Below are 21632 nucleotides of genomic sequence, written 5' to 3' on the forward strand. Positions count from 1 at the left end.
AAAAAAAAAAAAAAATAAAAACTGCCATCAATTACAAATTTGGCAGCTTTCAAACTAAAATGGTAGAGTAGTTGGATATAAGACATAATGACCTATAAAGCCTGTAAAGGATTATTATTAGGCCATGTATAGAAAAATTTCCTGACATGTTCCATGTTCTTATGTTGAAATGTTGAAAACATTTTCAAACATAAGTTTATATGTATGCTGGGTGTGGTGGTTCACACCTGTAGTCCTAGCAGAAGGCCAAAGCATGCTGCCGACTCCCCTAAGCTCAGGGAGTCGTTGAGACCAGCCTAAGCAAATGTGAGACCCCTTATCTACTAAATATAGAAAAACCAGCTGGGTATTGTGGCTGGCACCTAGTCCCAGCTACTCTGGAGTCTGAGGTAAGGAGATTGCTTGAGCCCACAGGTTTGAGGTTGCTGTGACGTAGGATGCCACAGCTCTGTACCTAGGGCACAGGGTAAGACTATATCTCATCCTAGCACTCTGGAAGGTTGAGACACGTTGGATTGCCTGAGCTCACAGGTTCAAGAGCAGCTTGAGCCAGAGCAAGACCTCATCTCTAAAAATAGCTAGGTGTTGTGGTGGGCACCTGAAGTCCCAGCTATGTGGGAGGCTGAGGCAAGAGAATTGCTAGAGCCCTTGAGAATTGCTGTGAGCTGTGATGCCATGGCACTCTACCAAGGGCACAAAGCGAGACTGTGTCTCAAAAAAATAAATAAATAAACACATAAGATTATAGGTATAAATTTATCTGGAAGATGGTATGTTTCATTTTAAAATAATCCAGATTGAGTACCAGCAGTAGTACTTTTCACAATAGTGTACCTTTGGGATGATTTAACCAGGAATGCCCAACCTTGTCCCATGGGCCACATGCAGATTCTTTGAGGTCTCTAGTCTGTGGTTTGGGATATCGAGAAAAGTATGAGTGGACCTTTTATTTTTTTAATTTTTTTTTTTTAATATACTTTCCCTTCACTCTCCCCCACACTCCTTCCTTCTCTCTGCTCTTCCCTTCTCCCACCATTTTTTTTTTTTTTCAGACAGTCTTTCTCTGTTGCCCAAGTTAGAGAGTTCTGTGGCATTAGCCTAGCTCACAGTAACCTCAAACTCCTGGGCTCAAGCTATCCTCCTGCCTCAGTCTCCCAAGTAGCTCGGAGTATTGGTGCCTACTAGTACATCTGACTAGTTTTTCTGCTTTTAGTAGAGATGGGGTCACCCTTGCTCAGGCAGGTTTCAAACTGATGAACTCAAGCAGTCTTCCCACCTTGGCCTCCTAGAGTGCTAGGATTATAGGTGTAAGCCATGGAGCCTGGCCTGCTCAGGTCTTTTATTTTTGCTCATCAGATTTTGTTGGTGTTTGTGTATTTAATGAGTAGGCCAAAGCAACTCTTTTTCTTCTAATTTATAACAGGGAAAGAAAATGGTTGTACACCCCTGAATATTTAGAACTTGATGTGTCAGGGGATTTTTCGTGTAGTTCATTAGTTAAAGGAAAATCTATATCTCATTAATTACTATGTAAATCCCCCAATGGCAGTAATTTTCTTATTGAACTCCATTATTACCAATTTTCTTTCTAGTTCAATATTTATTTGGACTCTTGTTTATTGTTTGTTTTTGGTGTGCATTTCATAAGATGATCCCAGTTGCTTACTAGATCAGATTCTTTAATTTGCCCAAAACTCTGGCATTGGATAGAACTACTCTTACCTTATGGAATAGTTGCAGGTAACTACAAACCTCTGATGATTTATCTATATTTTAGGCAAAATTAGTGTCTGTTTTCACAACTGATAAATTGATTTAGTTCAGTAGCTAATGCAGTGTTAACTTTGTTTTTTTCATCTTATCTTATAGATGTATGTCCATTCCTGTGACGATGAGGGCTATTCGGAGGAAAGCTGAAACCATTCAGGCCGACACCCCAGCACTGTCCCTCATTGCAGAGACAGTTGAAGACATGGTGAAAAAGAACCTGCCCCCGGCTAGCAGCCCAGGGTATGGCATGACCACAGGCAACAACCCAATGAGTGGTACCACTACACCAACCAACACCTTTCCGGGGGGTCCCATTACCACCTTGTTTAATATGAGCATGAGCATCAAAGATCGGCATGAGTCGGTGGGCCATGGGGAGGACTTCAGCAAGGTGTCTCAGAACCCAATTCTTACCAGTTTGTTGCAAATCACAGGGAACGGGGGGTCTACCATTGGCTCGAGTCCGACCCCTCCTCATCACACGCCGCCACCTGTCTCTTCGATGGCCGGCAACACCAAGAACCACCCGATGCTCATGAACCTTCTTAAAGATAATCCTGCCCAGGATTTCTCAACCCTTTATGGAAGCAGCCCTTTAGAAAGGCAGAACTCCTCTTCTGGCTCACCCCGGATGGAAATGTGCCCGGGGAGCAACAAGACCAAGAAGAAGAAGTCATCAAGATTACCACCTGACAAACCCAAGCACCAGACTGAAGATGACTTTCAGAGGGAGCTATTTTCAATGGATGTTGATTCACAGAACCCTATCTTTGATGTCAACATGACAGCTGACACACTGGATACACCACACATCACTCCAGCTCCAAGCCAGTGTAGCACTCCCCCAACAACTTACACACAACCTCACCCCCAACCCAGTATTCAAAGGATGGTCCGACTATCCAGTTCAGACAGCATTGGCCCAGATGTAACTGATATCCTTTCAGACATTGCAGAAGAAGCCTCTAAGCTTCCCAGCACTAATGATGATTGCCCACCCATTGGCACCCCTGTTCGAGATTCTTCAAGTTCTGGGCATTCTCAGAGTACCCTCTTTGACTCTGATGTCTTTCAAACTAATAATAATGAAAATCCATACACTGATCCAGCTGAGCTTATTGCAGATGCTGCTGGAAGCCCCAGTAGTGATTCTCCTACCAACCATTTTTTCCCTGATGGAGTAGATTTTAATCCTGATTTATTGAATAGCCAGAGCCAAAGTGGTTTTGGTGAAGAATATTTTGATGAAAGCAGCCAAAGTGGGGATAATGATGATTTCAAAGGATTTGCATCTCAAGCACTGAATACTTTGGGGGTGCCAGTGCTTGGAGGTGATAATGGGGAGACAAAGTTTAAAGGTAATAGCCAAGCTGACACAGTTGATTTCAGTATTATATCAGTAGCTGGTAAGGCTTTGGGTCCTGCAGATCTTATGGAGCATCACAGTGGTAGTCAGAGTCCTTTGTTGGCCACTGGGGACTTAGGGAAAGAAAAGACTCAAAAGAGGGTAAAGGAAGGCAATGGCACCAGTAATAGTTCTCTATCAGGCCCTGGATTAGACAGCAAACCAGGGAAGCGCAGTCGGACCCCCTCTAACGATGGGAAAAGCAAAGATAAACCACCAAAGCGGAAGAAGACTGATACTGAAGGAAAGTCTCCATCTCACAGTTCTTCTAACCGACCTTTTACCCCACCTACTAGCACAGGTGGATCTAAATCTCCAGGCAGTTCAGGAAGATCTCAGACTCCTCCAGGTGTTGCCACCCCACCCATTCCAAAAATCACTATTCAGATTCCTAAGGGAACAGTGATGGTTGGCAAGCCCTCCTCTCATAGTCAATATACCAGCAGTGGTTCTGTGTCTTCCTCAGGCAGCAAAAGCCACCATAGCCATTCTTCCTCTTCTTCCTCATCTTCTGCTTCCACATCAAGCAAGATGAAAAGCAGTAAATCAGAAGGTTCATCAAGTTCTAAGTTAAGTGGTAGTATGTATTCTAGCCAAGGGTCTTCTGGATCTAGCCAATCCAAAAATTCATCTCAGTCTGGAGGAAAGCCAGGCTCCTCTCCCATTACCAAGCATGGACTAAGTAGTAGTTCCAGCAGTACTAAGATGAAACCTCAAGGGAAGCCATCATCGCTTATGAATCCTTCTTTAAGTAAACCAAACATTTCCCCTTCTCATTCAAGGCCACCTGGAGGCTCTGATAAGCTTGCCTCTCCAATGAAGCCTGTTCCTGGAACTCCTCCATCCTCTAAAGCCAAATCCCCTATCAGTTCAGGTTCTGGTGGTTCTCACATGACTGGAACTAGTTCAAGCTCTGGCATGAAGTCATCTTCAGGGTTAGGATCCTCAGGCTCATTGTCCCAGAAAACTCCCCCATCATCCAATTCTTGTACAGCATCTTCATCCTCCTTTTCTTCAAGTGGCTCTTCCGTGTCCTCCTCTCAGAACCAGCATGGGAGTTCCAAAGGGAAATCTCCCAGCCGAAATAAGAAGCCGTCCTTGACAGCTGTCATAGACAAATTGAAGCATGGGGTTGTCACCAGTGGCCCTGGGGGTGAAGACCCAATGGATGGCCAGATGGGGGTGAGCACAAATTCTTCTAGCCATGCCATGTCCTCCAAACATAACATGTCAGGAGGAGAGTTCCAGGGCAAGCGTGAGAAAAGTGATAAAGACAAATCAAAGGTTTCCACCTCTGGGAGCTCAGTGGATTCTTCTAAAAAAACCTCAGAGTCAAAAAATGTGGGGAGCACGGGTGTGGCAAAAATTATCATCAGCAAACATGATGGAGGCTCCCCTAGCATTAAAGCCAAAGTGACTTTGCAGAAACCTGGGGAAAGTAGTGGAGATGGGCTCAGGGCTCAGATGGCCTCTTCTAAAAACTATGGTTCTCCACTCATCAGTGGTTCTACTCCAAAGCATGAGCGTGGCTCTCCCAGCCATAGTAAGTCACCAGCATATACCCCCCAGAATCTGGACAGCGAAAGTGAGTCGGGCTCTTCCATAGCAGAGAAATCTTATCAGAATAGTCCCAGCTCAGATGATGGCATCCGACCACTTCCAGAGTATAGCACAGAGAAGCATAAGAAGCACAAAAAGGAAAAGAAGAAAGTAAAAGACAAAGATAGGGACCGGGACCGGGAAAAAGACCGAGACAAGAAAAAATCTCATAGTATCAAGCCAGAGAGTTGGTCTAAGTCACCCATCTCTTCAGACCAGAGCTTGTCTATGACAAGTAACACAATCTTATCTACAGAGAGGCCCTCAAGGCTCAGCCCTGATTTTATGATGGGGGAAGAAGATGATGATCTTATGGATGTGGCCCTGATTGGCAATTAGGAACCTTATTTTTTAAAACAAACATGGCCAGAGAAAAAACTATTGATACATTTATAGGCAAACCAACATATAAGGGGTGGATCAGACAGTTCTGAATTGTGTTTTAAGAACCCTAAATGGCATGGCTTTGACACCAAGCTGGGTGAATTCAGAAAGGCATGTCCAGACCCTATGAGAGAAACCACAGGGTTTTGATTCTGGTTACCAAGAATTCTTGTTCATTTACCAGAATGAAAAAATTAAAATACTTAAGTAAAGGAGGGTGGGTGGGAGGGGCATAGGGACAGGGACGGGTGGGAAACATTTTATGGGAAATACTCATATATTTTTTCTTCTCCATTTTTAGAACATGTTTTAAACTCATTTTAGTGCATGTATATGAAGGGCTGGGCAGAAAATGAAAAAGCAATACATTCCTTGATGCATTTGCATGAAGGTTGTTCACCTTTGGGTAGTACTTGTCCATTTGAGGCATGGGCAAATGAAGGACTTTAGTTATTTGGACACTTAAGTAATGTTTGGTGTCTTTTTCTTAGGAGTGATTGGGGGTGGGAAAATTACTTTAGCTTATTTATTTATAAAATTTTAACCCTCTGTTTGTTTTTATAATGTTTCTTTCTAAATCTGAGTTTAGGGTTCAAAATGATGGGAGGCAGAAGAGCAAGGCTTATTTGATGGTAGGGATCTTCTAGCTTGTGCTGATACTATAGTATCAAGCCCAAGCCAATTAATTAGAACCTGCCTTTGGAGTTAAAATAGAAAAATCCAAATGATATTTTTTATTTTAGGAGATTTTTCATAGGGTTCAGACATCATAGGAATTTAGGAGTTACCTCCGTGTAGAGGTATTGATGTGTAATAACCTCTTTTTCCTTTTAAAAGAAGCTAGAGTGACTTTTTGGGATGTAAACTTGTTTTCAGATGCAGAAAGATTTAATACGGGACAGCCTTCTTGGCCTAGTGGCATGAAAACCATTACAGAATTAATAGTTCTCCTATTTCCACAATGTGCCAAAAATCCACAACCCAGCATTTTGTTTGCAGGAGAACTGATGCCATTCCTTAGAGCTGAGCTCCTTGTTTCTCTTCCTCACAAGGAGGAGTCCAGACTTTAATCACTCCACTGTATGTTCCCAGAGATAAAACAGTAAGAAATTTGCAGCCATAGTTCATTTATAACAATTTCAAGCTCACTTGGAGTAATGGGGGCCTGGAATGCTATGTGAGCATGAAGATAAACCCTTGCTACTATGTAGCAACACAATTGGACCTTTTTGGAGAAACAGGTCTGCATCTGGATTCTGGGGGACATCAATAAGAAGCCCTTCTCATAAATATAGAAATCCAGGAGACCGTTTTGAGTGCAACAGAAGTTCTCAGTATTTGGAAGGTCCTCTCAAAATTCTGCGGCCTTACTTTGATTTTGACACCTGCACTGTGCCATTCCTGATGATTCCATTCAGGAGCTATATCAGCGGAATGGGGCATGGTCCCCAGCACAACTCTTCTGGATTAAAAAAGAGAAAAAGCCAGGTGATTCCTCTGTGTGTGTTTGTTTGTGTCATAAGTGGAGTGTCTTCATCAGATATGGAAGAAGATTACTATATTCAGCTCTTTCTGCAGGTTGGAGGTAGCATAGAGTTGGAAAATCAGCTTTGGCTTTCTTTCCTGACTGTCTCTCATTTCCTTTAGTGTTCTCCCTTTTCTGGTCATCAGCTCTCAACAACTCTGCCACTTTCGTGTCCCAAGGTAATAAGAAGTAGGAAACGAAACATTGCAAAATGGAGCAAGAAAAGTTATCGGTTACCATGTCAGAGTCAAATGTCTTGGGTGACACTAAGGAGGACATGGGCAAGGTGATACCAGAGTGCTTTATCTTGTGATGCTGATAACAGTAGCAGCCTCCCAGACATACAGCCAGGTTGGATTTCTCACAAGTTTGTCACCTAATTTTGAATTTTTTCCCATTGGTTTCTGCAGGAAACAAAAAAGTTACATGGTTTTTAAGTTTGTTCTGGGTGGGGAAGAATCTTAAGGGGATTGTACTGAATAGTATCGGCTCGGCTCCTCCAAGCAGAGCCAACAAATACCAAAATGAGTAAACTGGGAAGCTTTTTCTCTCTTTCTGTCTTCATCCCAGATCAAAGAATCCCGAGTTAGGATCTGGATGAAGGATAAGCCCCTGAATTGTCGATGGGCACACCCCACACACTGACCCAGCATCTGAACTTGCTTAACAGGGAGCCGGGGCTAACCTACTTCACCCTGCCTGAGAACCAGGGAGCACTGCATTTCTCCACAGGGTGGAGGAGAAGAGGCAGAATAAACCAAGCCTGGGACACCTCCCTCCTGTCTAGGTGTACTCATTCTCCTGTTTCAAAAGACGGCAAGGACATGAAGTCAACTTCTACTTATCTTCTGCTGCTGGTGTCTTAGTATTCTTAATTTGACCTGATTCCTCTTCTGTCTTTTGGCTTCATGTTAGGGGTTCTTGGTCAAAACCTGCTCTGATGTACATGAAGATTTCAGATTCAAAATCAATGTCTTAAAACAAGTATTTTAAGGTACCGGGTGGGTAGAGCAAAGCAGGATATAATTGCCAAAACCAAGTTGGAGGTTGGTGACTCTTGGAAGGATTTTCCTTCTTCAGGCCTAGGTCTGAAAATTTACTGCAGCAATATCATGAATTCTCAAAAGAAACCCTTTCAGGGAGCCAGTGAATTATACAGTATCCACAATTGAGTCATCTAACGTAGATGTCAGTATAGGAAACGTTTTTCATAATTCCTAGGCAATCTCATTTTTTTGGCCTTTTTCCTTCCCCTACTTTTGTTTTTATCCTTGAGTTGATTTTTTTGGGGGGTGGGGGTAGGAAGTACTTAACATCTCAAAAGTAGATTGGGAAACATGCTTAGCTGTAAGAGCTGAGCTTTAAATTTTGACTTTAAAAATGTACATCAGGAGCAGTTGGGGTGGGTCTTTTTTAAAAAAGAAAATCTTTCAAATTTGATTTTCTGTGCATATGGCCGTTCTGTAAATACTTTGGGGTTTTTCATTTTTTTGAAAGTAGACAAAATCTGTTGTGGGATTTTTTTCCCCAAAACATTAAAAAAGAACCTGTTTATTTACATGCAAATAAATTTCTTTGATAAAAAGTAATATGCCTATGTGTAATAAATTTTAAACCTTTGAATAATTTTACTTGTTCAGCATTTCAGAAATCCAGTTAAAAAATCAGTGAAAAAGTAAACATCTTTCCTGAGAACTACTTGAAATGGGTCCACTGGAATATAGAATTGATAAACCTGTGATAAAGTTTTCTTCGTTACCATTATCTGGATATATTAGTTTCTCTACTTTTTGCAGTACTAAGTTCATCAGTAGTTTTTATTGGGAGAAAAAGGCTCAGGTGAGACTGAACTAAAAGGTGTATTCCACTGGCTGAAGTGAAGCAAAATTATTAAAATTATCTGGGGACAGGAGGAGAATATAATATCTAGACAAGGGTTTGTGGCCTTAGAATAAGTTTAGTAAAGCTAGGATCCTTCCTTATGAAGCCCCCTCTAAAATGAAAATGAAGTTTGTAAGTCCTTTCTTAGAGTTTGGTAAGGCTTTCAGCTAAAATACACCTATTCTTAAAGATATGCAGTGTTTGTTGCTCTTAAATTCATTTCTTAATTCATGACAAGCCAGTCACTAAAAACAACTACTAATTAAAAGGGATGTGAAAACATATTCTTTTTTTGTTTGTTTTTGTCGAGACAGAGTTCCACCCTGTGCCCTGAGCAGAGGGGCAGTGGCGTCGGAGCTCACTGCAACCTCAGACTCCGGCTGCGGGCATCCTGCTGCCTCAGCCTCCGAGGCCGCTGGGATTACAGGCGCTTGCCACGGCGCCCGGCTGGGTTTTTCCATTTTTTTAATGAGTCGGGGTCTCACTTTCGCTCAGGCGAATCTCGAACTCCTCAGCTCCAGCAATCCTCCCTCCTCAGCCTCCCACAGTGCTGGGATTACAGGCGTGAGCCACCGCGCCCGGCTGAAAACATATTCTTAACTGTTTTGGAAGCATACAATTAATACGGCTGTTTGGGGCATGATTTTGTGGTTTGTTACTTTTAGAAGGGGGGGCAACTGTGGGGGGGGGTGCGTTTTGAGACAGTCTCAATCACCCTCGGTAGAGTACTGTGACAAAGACCAGTTTCAATACTAGGATCCCCAGAGCCAGACGAAAGGCAGTTTCCACCCGGCAAACGCCCCCGCCTACTTGCTCCCACACGCTTGTTTCTCCCGCCAAAGTGGCGTCAGGATTAGGTTCTCACCAGCCAGCGCCCTGATTGGAGCGCGGTCAGGTCCTACCGCCCATTGGGCGCCAGGGACGGCTAAGCAGCGGCACAGCTGGGGGTAGCCAAAGGCCCTTTTTCTTCGGGCGTCCCAACCCCAGCCAAAGGAATGGTTGCCCGGCTCCACCACCGCACCCCTTGACTCCAAAGGCCGAGGTGCGGTCTCACTGCCATCCCTGGAACAGAGCGGGGTGCTCGGCCTGCCGCTCAACGCAGGTAGTCCCTGCTTTACCGAACCATGCACCTGGAGACACACGTCCCGAAGCGGCCCCCCAGGCCTCCCAGCAGCACCCCATAATGCCATCCACCGGGACGTGGGAGGCGGCGGTGGCGGCAACAGCAGAGGCGTCGGTGGCAGCAGCAGCTCTGCCCCAATATAGAGACATCCAGAAAGAGGAGGAAAATGGCTCCGAGCAGGGACCGCCTGCTGCACTTTGGGTTCAAGGCGACAGTGAGTGATAGGGGAAGGGCGTAGGGTGGCCGGGAAGGATGTGTGCCGGCACAAGCTCCTGGGGAAGAAGTGCCAACCCTACGGGTTGGGGGTTCTAGGCAATGTGCTTAGGTTCTGTATGGGTTAGTGTGTTTGTGTTTGCCCGCAGAGGGGAGGTAGGAGAGGGGGACACGGGGCAGAAGAAGGGGTCCTCGTGCAGTGTGCGGTCCGTCTTTCGGCTTTTCCCTCTCTCACCCGTCCACGAGCACTAGCACATTCGCACCCTTCTTACAGTCCCCACTTTTTCACAAACACAGACATATAGGTATTTCCCAGCCTCTCCTCCCAGGGGGCCCGCCTGCCTTGGAGGCAGGAGGGGGCTCGTGTCGCAGCCACCACCTCGCTTCAGCTGCTCCTGGGTCAGGGGCTGCGCCCGGGTGGGGGAGGGGTGGTCTGGCGTCGCCGCGCCGCGCGCTCCTCCCCCTCCCCTCCCCCTCTTCGTGCCCCACCCCCTTCTTTCCCCCTCCCCCTCCTTTCCTTTGGCGTTCCGAGGCCCTGGCGGCTCTGCCCAATGAGGAGCGCCGTTGCTGGCAGGTGGGGAGTGTTTTTGTTTTGGGTTGAAGTTGAGGCTGAGGAGAGAGCCCAGCTAGCGAGGAGCAGTCGTCGCGGCCGCCAGCGCCGCAGGAGGTGGTGGAGGCCACGCCGGAGCCGAGAGGTCTCTCCTCCGTGTCCGCCGTCCCTGGCCTTGCCCCTCCTCCGCCTCCGCCCGGTCCCGGAATTCCCGGGCCTGCCCAGGGCCCCCTGTCTGCATTTCGCACGCCGCAGCGCCCGGCCCGGGCCGCACCCGCCGGCCCCATGAGGAGGGACGTGAACGGAGTGACCAAGAGCAGGTTTGAGGTGTGAGCTTGGGGGGTTCGGACGGAGTACAGAAGGCCAGGCTTCCTCTCTTACCCCGAAACACTCGTTCCGCACGGAGCCTCCTCCCTTGCAGGCGCCGCCACCCACCCACCGGCGGGACTGCCAGACTTACCTCCCCTTTATAGAGAACTGAAAGCGCAGTGTCGCCTGGCTTCCCTAGTCCTCCCGACTGTTCGCCTCCAGTCTCTTCCCACCGGCGGGCCCCGGCGAGGGATTAGCTCTGGCGCCCTAATTCTCCCCTCCCCCCAGGATCACTCAGTTTTCCATTCTTTACACAACCCTTGGCTTGCCTCCTTCCACCCGGCAGAGAAAGCATCACGGCTCCCAACGACCAGAGCTTGTTTTCTTTCTGCACCTTCTTCGTAAAACGTTTTTTTTTGTTTGTTTGTTTGTTTTTTTGTCCGTAGAAAGAGAGTGTACTGGGGGCCTTTACTCTGGGTTTGAGAACTGGATGAAACTAGGGAAGTGGGGGTGGTAGACTGGGATAATAGAGGTGATCATAGGTTTTCGGTACTGTATTTCTTTTGGGTATTGTTCTGCTACTTCCTCTTTCCCATTTAGTTTGCACTTTTGTAGCTCATTGTTTCTGGGAACTCTTAGATGTCTGCATGTTTTCAGATTCGGACGAAAGTCTGAGAAACTTAAGTAAACCCATTCCGGTGTGTCTGTCTCTTAGGAACTTTTCCTTCTCTGGCGAGGGAGGTTTGTTATAGTCCTGGAATTGAGCACTGGGCCGTCTGGAAGTGCCTACTGTACAGAGTAGTCACTTTGTAGGGAAGGGATTCCTTTGAGAAGTGGAGTATTGTAACTACCAAAGAATTAACAGTATAACAAAACTTTGGAAGGTTCATTGGAGGGATAAGAGACAGAAACTTCTACAACGAGTAAATGTTATCTGGCCTTTTCTGGCAGAGAATCAAGCTGACCTGGGATCACTCACAGCTTAGTGCACATCTCACTTGGTGTTTTTTTCATTTTATTCATCTCTATTTGAAAGATGAAATTGTAAGACAGTGTAGCACAAGCATCAGGAAACTCATCAACTTAGGTTTAGGGGGGTGGAAATTTTATCTAAGGGTGAGTCTTCAGTTTAGTCTAGTCCTTAATTTTTTTTTATGCTTATAAGAAAATATTTGGATTTATCCACAAAGATCATAATAGGAAGAGTTTGGGGGTTTAAATTCAAAGCTACAATGTTGCTGTTGCAGGTGTGGAGTGAAGAAAATCGAAGATTGGGTCTTAGAATTTTCACATTTAACTTCATCATGGGCAGAAAGTATTACAGTAGATATTATTTGGTGTTTAATAGGACATTGTGTTGCCCAAATATAGAGAGTGCCAGCAAGGTTAATTTATGGTGGATTCATATTAAGTACTATTGTAAATGTTCATTAATATCATTAAAATTACTGAGTAGACATGCAGCAGTTAACAGGAATCTAAAGATTTGAGTGGAGGATAGCCTTTTGATGCTGCAGTTAGCTCCTTTATCATTTTGCTACTCATTTTAGGTTGAATAATATTGGAAAGAATTCTTGTAGTGTGTTTTTACATAGCTATTTGCTATTTTGATCATTGTCTTCTATAGTAGAACTTCCGTAAGTTGAGCACTGTAACAAACTGCTCGACTTATGGAGGTGGTCAGCCTAAGGAAGGAACTTCCAGTGAGTACATGTGGTGCATGTCCAGTCTTTGAGGATTAGTTCAGCTTTAAGGTGTTGGTCAATATAAAGAGATAGAAAGCAGGGCATTGTGGTGGGGGCCTGTAGTCCCAGCTACTTGGGAGGCCGAGGCAAGAGAATTGCTTGCTGTGAGCTATGACACTATGGCACTCTACCAAGGGTGACAAAGTGAGACCCTATCTCCAAAAACAAAAAAAATGGAGAGAGAGGTGGTCAACTCTAGAGGTTTTACTGTCTTTTATAATTTATATCTGTAATGATGGCATACTAAAATGACAAGAAAATTTAGTGCTTTATTAAGCATTTCTGTTAACCTTGGTATGCAGTTGGCAACGAAAGCTTTCTAAATGTGATCTGTGAAGATAAAGAATAAGGGGGAAAACCCAACTTGTATAATGTTCATGATTAAAAATATTTGCTTATAAACCAAAAGCTATTCTTTTAGTATGAGAATGGATAGAAATGATATGTGTTAATGAGTTTCACTGAGTAGTAAAACCATTACTTTTTTTTTTTTTTTTTGAGACAGAGTTTGACTTTGTCACCCTGGGTAGAGTGCCATGGCATCATAGCTCACAGCCACTTCAAACTCCTGGGCTCAAGGGATTCACTTGCCACAGCCTCCCGAGTAGCTGGGACTTAACAGGTGCTTGCTACAACGCCTGGCTATTTCTTGGAGACAAAGTCTTACTCTCTTACTCAGGCTGGTCTTTTTTTTTTTTTTTTTTGAGACAGAGCCTCAAGCTGTCCCCCTGGGTAGAGTGCCGTGGCATTACAGCTCACAGCAACCTCCAACTCCTGGGCTCAAGCGAGTCTCCTGCCTCCGCCTCCCAAGTAGCTGGGACCACAGGCGCCCGCCACAACGCCCGGCTATTTTTTGGTTGCAGCCGTCATTGTTGTTTGGTGGGTCCGGGCTGGGGATTCGAACCCGCCACCTTAGGTGTACGTGGGAGCTATAGGCGCCGAGCCCTCAGGCTGGTCTTGAACTCATGACCTCAAGCAATCCATCTGCCTCAGCCTCCAGAGCATTTACCTTTTTATTGACATAATTTACAAGTAGTAAGACAATTAATAAACTGTTTAGAATCTTAGGAAATAATAACTTACTGTTAATTTGTTGAAAGTATCATAAATATTTATATTCTATCAATAAATGATACAAGCACATAAAATAGGCTTTTCATATCTAAGACCCATCAAATGCTTGGGCAAGATGGCTCAGGCCTGTAATCCTAGCTCTCTGGGAGGCCAAGGCAGGTAGATTGCTTGAGTTTAGAAGTTCAAGGGAGGTGCCTGTGGCTCAAAAGGGTAGGGCGCTGATCCCATATGCCGGAGGTGGTGCGTTCAAACCCAGCCTCAGTCAAAAACGACTAAATAAATAAATAAATAGAAATTCAAGACCAGCCTGAGCAAGAGCGAGACCTCTATCTCTATTAAAAATAGAAAAACTAGCCAGGTATAATGGTCTACACCTAAAGTCCTAGCTTCTTAGAAGGAGACAAGAGGATTGTTCAAGAGTTTAAGGTGTTGAAAGCTGTGATACTGTGGCACTCTACCCAGGGGTACGCAGCAAGACTCTGCATCAGAAAAAAAAAAAAGAAAGAAAGAATAAGAGAGAAAGAAAAAAGCATATCAAATGATTTTTTTTTTTGACACTAAGTTTCACTATGTTGCCTTAGGTAGAGTGCCGTGGCATCACAGCTTACAGCAACCTTAAACTCTTGGGCTTAAGTGATTCTCTTGCTTCAGCCTCCCAGTAGCTGGGACTACAGGCACCCACCACAACACCTAGCTACTTTTATGTTATTGTAGTTGTTATTGTGTTTAGCAGGTCTGTGGCGGGTTCGAACCTACCAGCTGTGGTACATATGACCAGCACCCTAACCACTGACCTCTGGCAAACCCCTCATTTTTTTTTTGGAGACAGAGTCTCACTCTGTTCCATTGGGTAGAGTGCTGTGGTATCAGCATAGCTCACAGTTACTTCAGTCTCTTGGGCTTAAGTGATCCTCCTGCCCCAGCCTTCTGAGTAGCTGGGAGTACAGATGTCTGCTGTAATGCCCAACTAGTTTTTCTATTTTTAGTAGTGGCAGGGGTCTCATTCTTGGGTTGATCTCCAACACCAGAGCTCAACCAGTTTTCCTGCCTGGGCTCAGAGTGCTAGGATTACAGGCATGAGCCACCTCGTCTGGCCAAATGATTTTTTTTTTTTTTTAAATCCTCACAGTTACTGAATAATGCTTTTTAAAGAACTGAGAATTTTATAGTTATAAGCAGAAAGCTGATCTCTAAATGAGAATTTTTGTGAGTGTAGGAAGTCTTTATAACAAATTATAGCTAATTGTGGGTCTGGTTCATACAAAAAGTGAATACAAATTTTTATTTTCTTGGAGAAGATATCTGAAATTTAGAATCTCTTCAAGGTTGATTCATTATAGTCCTTTTATGGTGACAAACTTTGGCTGGGCATGGTGGCTCACACTTGTAATCCAAGCCCTCTGGAAGGTGGAGGCTGGTGGATAGCCTGAGCTTGGAAGTTTGAGACCAGCCTAAGCAAAGCAAGACCCTGTCTGTACTAAAAATAGAAAAACTTGGGTTGGCGCCTGTAGCTCAGTGGCTAGGGCACGAGCCACATGCACCAGGGCTGGTCGGTTTGAACCTGTTTGGGCCTGCCAAACAACAGGTACAACAAAAAAATGGCCAGGTGTTGTGGTGGGCATCGGTAGTCCCAGCTACTTGGGAGGCTGAGAGAAGAGAATAATTTTAGCCCAAGAATGGTGAGCTGTGACACCATGGCACTCTACCAAGGATGACAAAGTAAGACTGTCTCAAAAAAAAAAAAAAAAAAATACAAGGCTCGGCGCCTGTGGCTCAAGTGGCTAAGGCGCCAGCCATGGTGGCGGGTTCGAATCCAGCCCCGGCCCGCCAAACAACAATGATGGCTGCAACCAAAAAATAGCTGGGTGTTGTGGCAGGCACCTGTGGTCCCAGCTACTTGGGAGGCTGAGGCAAGAGACTCGCTTGAGCCCAGGAGTTGGAGGTTGCTGTGAGCTGAGATGCCATGGCACTCTACCCAGGGGAACAGCTTGAGGCTCTGCTCAAAAAAAATAAAATAAAATAAAATAAAATACAAATAGAAAAACTAGCTGGGCATGGTGGTGGCCACCTGTAGTTCCAGCTGCTCAAGGCTGAGACAAGAGGATCAGTTGAGCCCAGGAGTCTGAGGTTGCTGTGAACTATCGCATCACAGCACTCAACCCTAGGGCGACTGAGTGAGACTGTCTTACACACACACACAAAAAAAAAGTTAAAAAAATCTAGAAATGTGAAAATTCATGTTGATCCTTACTGTATCATCTTGGCATTAAGTCCGTAATAACCCTTACAGATTAACATAGAGTGTGCTGAGTTTTGTCACATTCATCATTCAAATACTTTCTTATTGCATTAATTACAGTGAACTTTGTGGCAAATTTTCATAATTTTCTTTCACATTTGATGATGGTTATTGAATGCTTCGTACATGCCAGACAGTAAGCTTTGTAACCTCAGTTCTTACAACTTTTTATAAATTTCATTTACATTGGAGGAAAGTGACAGCCTGAGAGGTTAAGTAAGGTGTTCCAGTTGCACAGCTACTAAGTGGGGGAGCCCAGATTCCAATCTGCCTTTTTTTTTTTTTTGACTCCACTCTCATCCTGCTCTGTTTTTAGCATAACGTAGCAAAAATCTCATCAAATGCATGGTAAAGAGTTTTCCTAATGTTCCTCATCTAGTATATTTTATTTTGTGTTTGCTATCAAGATCATGAATCTGTCCTTTGTTTTAACTTCCATAGCTTCCATCGTCTTAACACTCAGTGAGAATAGTGTTTAAACATCTAGGCTAGCCTTTAAATCCAAGTTTGGAGTGTTTTCAGTAAACTTCACTTTGTCACACTCTTAAGTAGCTGCATTATGAGAGTATAGTACTGTTGGAGGAAAATTATGTCTTATTTGGGTTTATAGAAAAGTCTGATGTTTAAAAGAGATATAGTGGCAACATTAACTGACATTTAGGTACCATTTTACAATTTAATAGTGCTTGGAGATGTTAAGGGCACAAAAGTTAGGTAGTGGTACACTTCAATTTGGCATTTAGAATCACTCATTATTGTTTTACATTATGCCTCACTACCTTTCTTATAAATCTGTAATATTACATGCAGCCTGTAACACTAGGTTGTAATATTTCCTTGCCTGCTTGCTTTATTTTATCAATTCAGTTTATCAAAAATCATAAAATGTGGCATGGCAAAAAGAACATACTACATTGAGAATTAAGAGATGTGGATATTAGTTAATACTGATTTTGCCACCAGCTAACTATAACTTTGATCTTTTTCATTTCACCTCTATAGTTTGAAGATTTCCCTTTTCTGCAAAACAAAGGTGTCAGAATCAATGTGTGAATTTTTTTTTTTTTTAAGTAAAATTAGAGGACCATATTTCCTTGGTCATTGGTTCTGAAGTAGCTACTGTAATATTTTGTTTGAGATTGTAGACTTAGCCTCAGAATACTGTTAAATATTTTTCCAGTGGGCGAGAGTCATTTGTTTCAGTCTTTGAAAAGTCTTGCAATGGAAAAGAGTAGTGGTAAAACTAAGGAATTTTTTATTTTGAGACAGAGTCTCAAGCTATCACCGTGGGTACAGTGCCATAGCATGATAGCTCACAGCAACCTCCAGCTCTTGGGCTCAAGTGAGGATTCTCTTGCCTCAGCCTCCCAAGTAGCTGGGACTACAGGCGCCTGTCACAACTCCTGGACAAGGTCTTGCTCTGGCTCATGTTGGTCTCAAACCTGTGAGCTCAGGCAGTCTACCCGCCTCGGCCTCCCAACTGCTGGGATTACAGGCGTGAGCTACTTCGCCCGGCCTTATAAGTGATTTTGTTATAGGCTGAGGACTCCATTCCTATTCCTTTAGATTACTGTTTCCTAACTGGTGACAGATTGGAAACTGAATTAAAAGTTTTAGTAATCTAAGTAGTACTGTGGTTTTAGAAGAGTATTTTTAGATACTCAAAATATTGTGTGGAACCAGGAAATCTAAAGGAGAGAGGGAGGAGAAGGAATGCCCTTAAACTGACCAAATTTAGCTGTTTGTGCATAGTTGTCTTTTTATACTGTTGATCTTCTAGACTAAGTGAATTTGTAGATTAGATCCCCTCACACAAATACTGACTCAGAAAAACTTAGGCATCCAACTGTAGATTGAGAGTTTTATGTCTTAACGCACTTGGATCCATTTCATGAAAGATTTTAGCTTAATAGCAACTAATAATAAGGTGGTGTTACTGAACTACAAAATAGTATTTGTGTTTGATTCTTCTTGCTTAATTATATAACTTGAAAAAATAAAGATGTATATTCAAATGTGATAAAGCCAAAAGAAATTTGCATTAGCATTTATTTTATTTTAGTTATTTTGAGGCTCTGTTTCCTGGGTTATGACGGTAGTGGCATCATTATAACTCACTGTCAGCCTCCTTAAGTAGCTGGGACTATAAGCACATGTTACCACACCTGGCTAATTTTTCTGTTTTTTTGTAGAGATGAAGGTCTTGTTATGTTGCCTGAAGAGATCCTTCTTCCCTGTCTCCCAAAGTGCTGGGATGACCAGCCCGGAGCCACAGTGCCCAGCAGGCAGTAACTTAAAAAGTTTTTCTGTTAAAAGAATGACTTCAACTGTTTAATAGGTGTGTGCATTATAGCCATAAGCAAGTAACCTATTTATTCCCTAATCAAATATCAAACTTGGTTTTATGATATTCTGTTGACTCATATCTGATAGTTGTAGTCAGGTGGGAATGTAATTAATACATTTTTGCTCAGTCTCTTAAATAACTAGGAGGTTAATGTCACTTGTTAACACCATGGTAGGCAAGGATTTAGTGTCAATTATTATGAAACAGATTTTGGCTTTTTTTTTTTTTTTTTTGAGATAGAGTCTCATTTTGTTGCCCTTGGTAGACTGCCATGGCATCATAGCTGACAGCAACCTCTAATTCTTGGGCTTGGGTAACCCTCTTGCCTCAGTTTTTTTCATTTTTGGTAGAGGCAGGGTCTCACTCTTGCTCAGGCTGGTCTCAAACTCCAGAGCTCAAGTGATCCACCTATCTTGGTCTTCCAGAGTGCTAGGATTACAGGCGTGAGCCACTACGCCCAGCTTTGGCAGTTTATTTTTTATCATGTCTGTCTTTGTTCTTAGAAATTTTCTAGTTAAAACAAAAAAAGGATACAGGTGGTGCCTGTGGTTCAGTGAGTAGGGCGCTGGCCCCATATACAAAGGGTGGCGGGTTCAAACCCAGCCCTGGCCAAACTGCAACAACAACAAAAAACAACAAAATAGGCTCATTTAAAACAAAACAAAAAGGGGAAATAGTGCCCCATGAAAGTGAACAATAAGTTGATCTTAGGCATTACTTTGGTGCTAAGAATGAAACTGTGCCTTGACAACATTGAGGTGAAGATTAACAATATTTCAAATCCCTGCCCAAATTTACATAGTTGAATGTATCAGCTAGTATGGTGGGTCTTTTTTGTTTTGTTTTGTTTTGTTTTTTGAGACCAAGTCTCACTTTGTCATCCTCAGTAGAGTGCTGTGGCTTCATAGCTCATAGCAACCTCCAACTCTTGGGCTCAAATGATTCTCTTGCCTTAGCCTCCCAAGGAGCTGGGACTACAGGTGCCCACCACAATGCTGGCCAATTTTAGAGATGAGGTCTCGCTCTGGATGAGACTCATCTCCAACCTGTGAGCTCAGGCAATTCACCACCTTGGCCTCACAGAGTGCTAGCTAGGCTTACAGGCGTGAGCCACTGTACTGGCCCCCATGAACTCATATTAAAAAGGAAAAAAAAAGAGGAAGGTGGAAAGATAGACAATGAAAAGAATAAAGTATACTATATATCTGGCCAAACACCCTTGCCGGGTGGTTGGGAAATGAATATGATTGTGTGATATGCTGGAGTTTGTGTGCTATGATTCCTATTTCTTTGGATTTATGGAATTTATGTATGTATACCTATAGAATCTACTTAAGACACGTTACCTTTTTATTAAAATTATTCCCCTCTCCCCAACAACACACACAGGATCTGGCTTTGTTGCCCAGGGTGGAGTTAGTGGCATGATGATAGCTCACTTTAACCTCAAACTTTTTTTTTGAGACAGAGTCTCAAGCTGTTGCCCTGGGTAGAGTGCTGTGGCATCACAGCTCACAGCAACCCCCAACTCCTGGGCTTGTGAGTCTCTTGCCTCAGCCTCCCAGGTGGCTGGGACTACAGGCGCCTGCCACAACACCTGGCTATTTTTTGGTTGTAGTTGTCATTGTTTGGCAGGCCTAGGCTGGATTTGAGCCCTCCAGCCTTAGCTGCTTGAGCTACAGGTGCTGAGCCAGACTTTTGAGCTCAAGTGATTTTCCCAGCTCAAATTCCAGAGGAGCTAGGACTATACGCACATGCCACCATACCCAGCTTAAATTTTTTGTTAAGATAGGTCTCATCTGATCATTAACTCCTCTTGGCTTCAAGGAATACTCTTGCCTCAGCCTCCTAAGAGCATTAGCTTTGAAGTTTAAACCCAGAGTTTGCTACTTACCATCTGTGTGACCTTAGAGAAGTTATTTTATCTCCCTGAGTTTCAAACTTTTAGTCTCTAAAATGGGTATAATTACTACTACATTGGATTGTGAGGATTAAATTCTATAATATTTGTATTTTAGTAAATTGTCTACAATACAATAAGAGCTCAATAAGTGCTTCTTACACATATTATTTTGAGGAGAAGTGTTTTGTAAGTAGGCTTTTTGTAGAACTGTTTTTAAATAGGTTCTTTAAAGAAATGTACTAAAGGAAAAATCTGTAAGAATGAAACTAATGATCTTTTTAGTCACTAGATTCTGTTTTATATATTGGGCATATTAAACAGAAACAATTATGAATTTTAATCCTTCTGGCTGAACAGCAATAATTGAGTAGTGTTTCAATCTGGAGTTTATACGGCAGTCATTATTATTTCTTTGAGACAGAGTCTCAAGCTGTCACCCTGTGTAGAGTGCAGTGACATCACAGCTCACAACAACCTGCAACTCTTAGGCTTGAGCAGTTCTCTTGCCTCAGCCTCCCAAGTAGGTGAGAATACAGGCACTCACCACAACGCCCAGCTATTTTTTTTTCCCAGTTGTAGTTGTCATTGGTGTTTGGCAGGCCTGGGCTAGATTCGAACCCGCCAGCTCTGGTGTATGTGGCTGGCTCCCTAGCCACTTGAGTTACAGGCACCAAGCCTGCAGTCATTATTGTACTCAATGTTAGGTAAATGTGGATAAATGTCTCCTCCTAAGATGAGACTCTGACACCACGTTGTAATTTAACATTTAAAATACTGAATCAATCAGCTTTACCCCCAGAAACTAGTCATTCATTCTTTTTTGATTTGTAGAAAATAAGTTATATGACTAAACACAGACAAATAAAAATACGTTTATTTTTTAAAAAGAGTCTTGCAGGCTGGGCATGGTGGCTTACGCCTCCAATCCTAGCTCTGGAAGCTCAAGAGGGATGGATTGCTCTGAGCTCAGACCAGCCTGAGCAGAGCAAGACCCTGTCTCCACTAAAACTACCAACCCCCCCCCCAAAAAAAAACAACAAAACTGAGGCAAGAGGATCACTTGAGCCCAAGAATTGGAGGTTGCTGTAAGCTATGATGTCGCCATGGCACTCTATCCAGGGTGACAGCTTGAAACTCTATCTCAAAAAAACAAAAAGAAAAAGAACATTGCATTGTTAATACCCTTTCCTGACATTCATCCTTTATCAGCTTTTTGAAAATTGTTTCCAGGTCTTTCATCTAAAGTAGTACATGTTGACCAAAATCACATCATAATTTATTTCTACAACCCACTTGTAGAAAATAAATTTGATGTATTTTGTATTATCCTTGGAAAAATGAAAACATTTAATGCTATAACCTTTCTAGAATGTTAAGTGCAGGAAGACAAGATGCTTACTTGTTATTCAGTATTCTCAGTCACTGCGAACTAACTGGGTTTAATACAGAAGAAGCTTCCCAAATCTCAATCTAATTGTTTTCTGTTTTTTTTTGTTTTTTTTTTT

General features: G+C 43.2%; 2 protein-coding genes across 3 annotated transcripts in view; both read left to right on the top strand.

Moving 5' to 3' along the window:
- MED1 (mediator complex subunit 1) overlaps positions 1–8272 on the top strand; it is a 43621-nt gene extending 35349 nt beyond the window's left edge. The window contains exon 15 of the mRNA XM_023511256.1: positions 1870–8272. Within this exon, the coding sequence (XP_023367024.1) occupies positions 1870–5113 (3244 nt within the window). The 3' untranslated portion in view covers positions 5114–8272. The remainder of the gene's footprint in view (positions 1–1869) is intronic.
- Positions 8273–9550: 1278 nt separating this feature from the next.
- The window catches only part of FBXL20 (F-box and leucine rich repeat protein 20), a 129637-nt gene continuing 117555 nt past the window's right edge, over positions 9551–21632 (top strand). Inside the window, exon 1 of one of the 2 annotated variants that reach the window (XM_023510965.1) lies at positions 9551–9901. In XM_023510965.1, coding sequence (XP_023366733.1) covers positions 9854–9901 — 48 coding nt within the window. In that variant the 5' untranslated portion in view covers positions 9551–9853. Of the gene's footprint in view, positions 9902–10476; positions 10778–21632 lie in introns of those variants that run through there. The other variant, XM_023510966.1, reaches the window with a different exon arrangement.

The sequence above is a fragment of the Otolemur garnettii genome, unplaced genomic scaffold (assembly GCF_000181295.1).
Source record: "Otolemur garnettii isolate 467f Iridium unplaced genomic scaffold, OtoGar3 scaffold00018, whole genome shotgun sequence".
Lineage (NCBI taxonomy): Eukaryota > Metazoa > Chordata > Mammalia > Primates > Galagidae > Otolemur > Otolemur garnettii.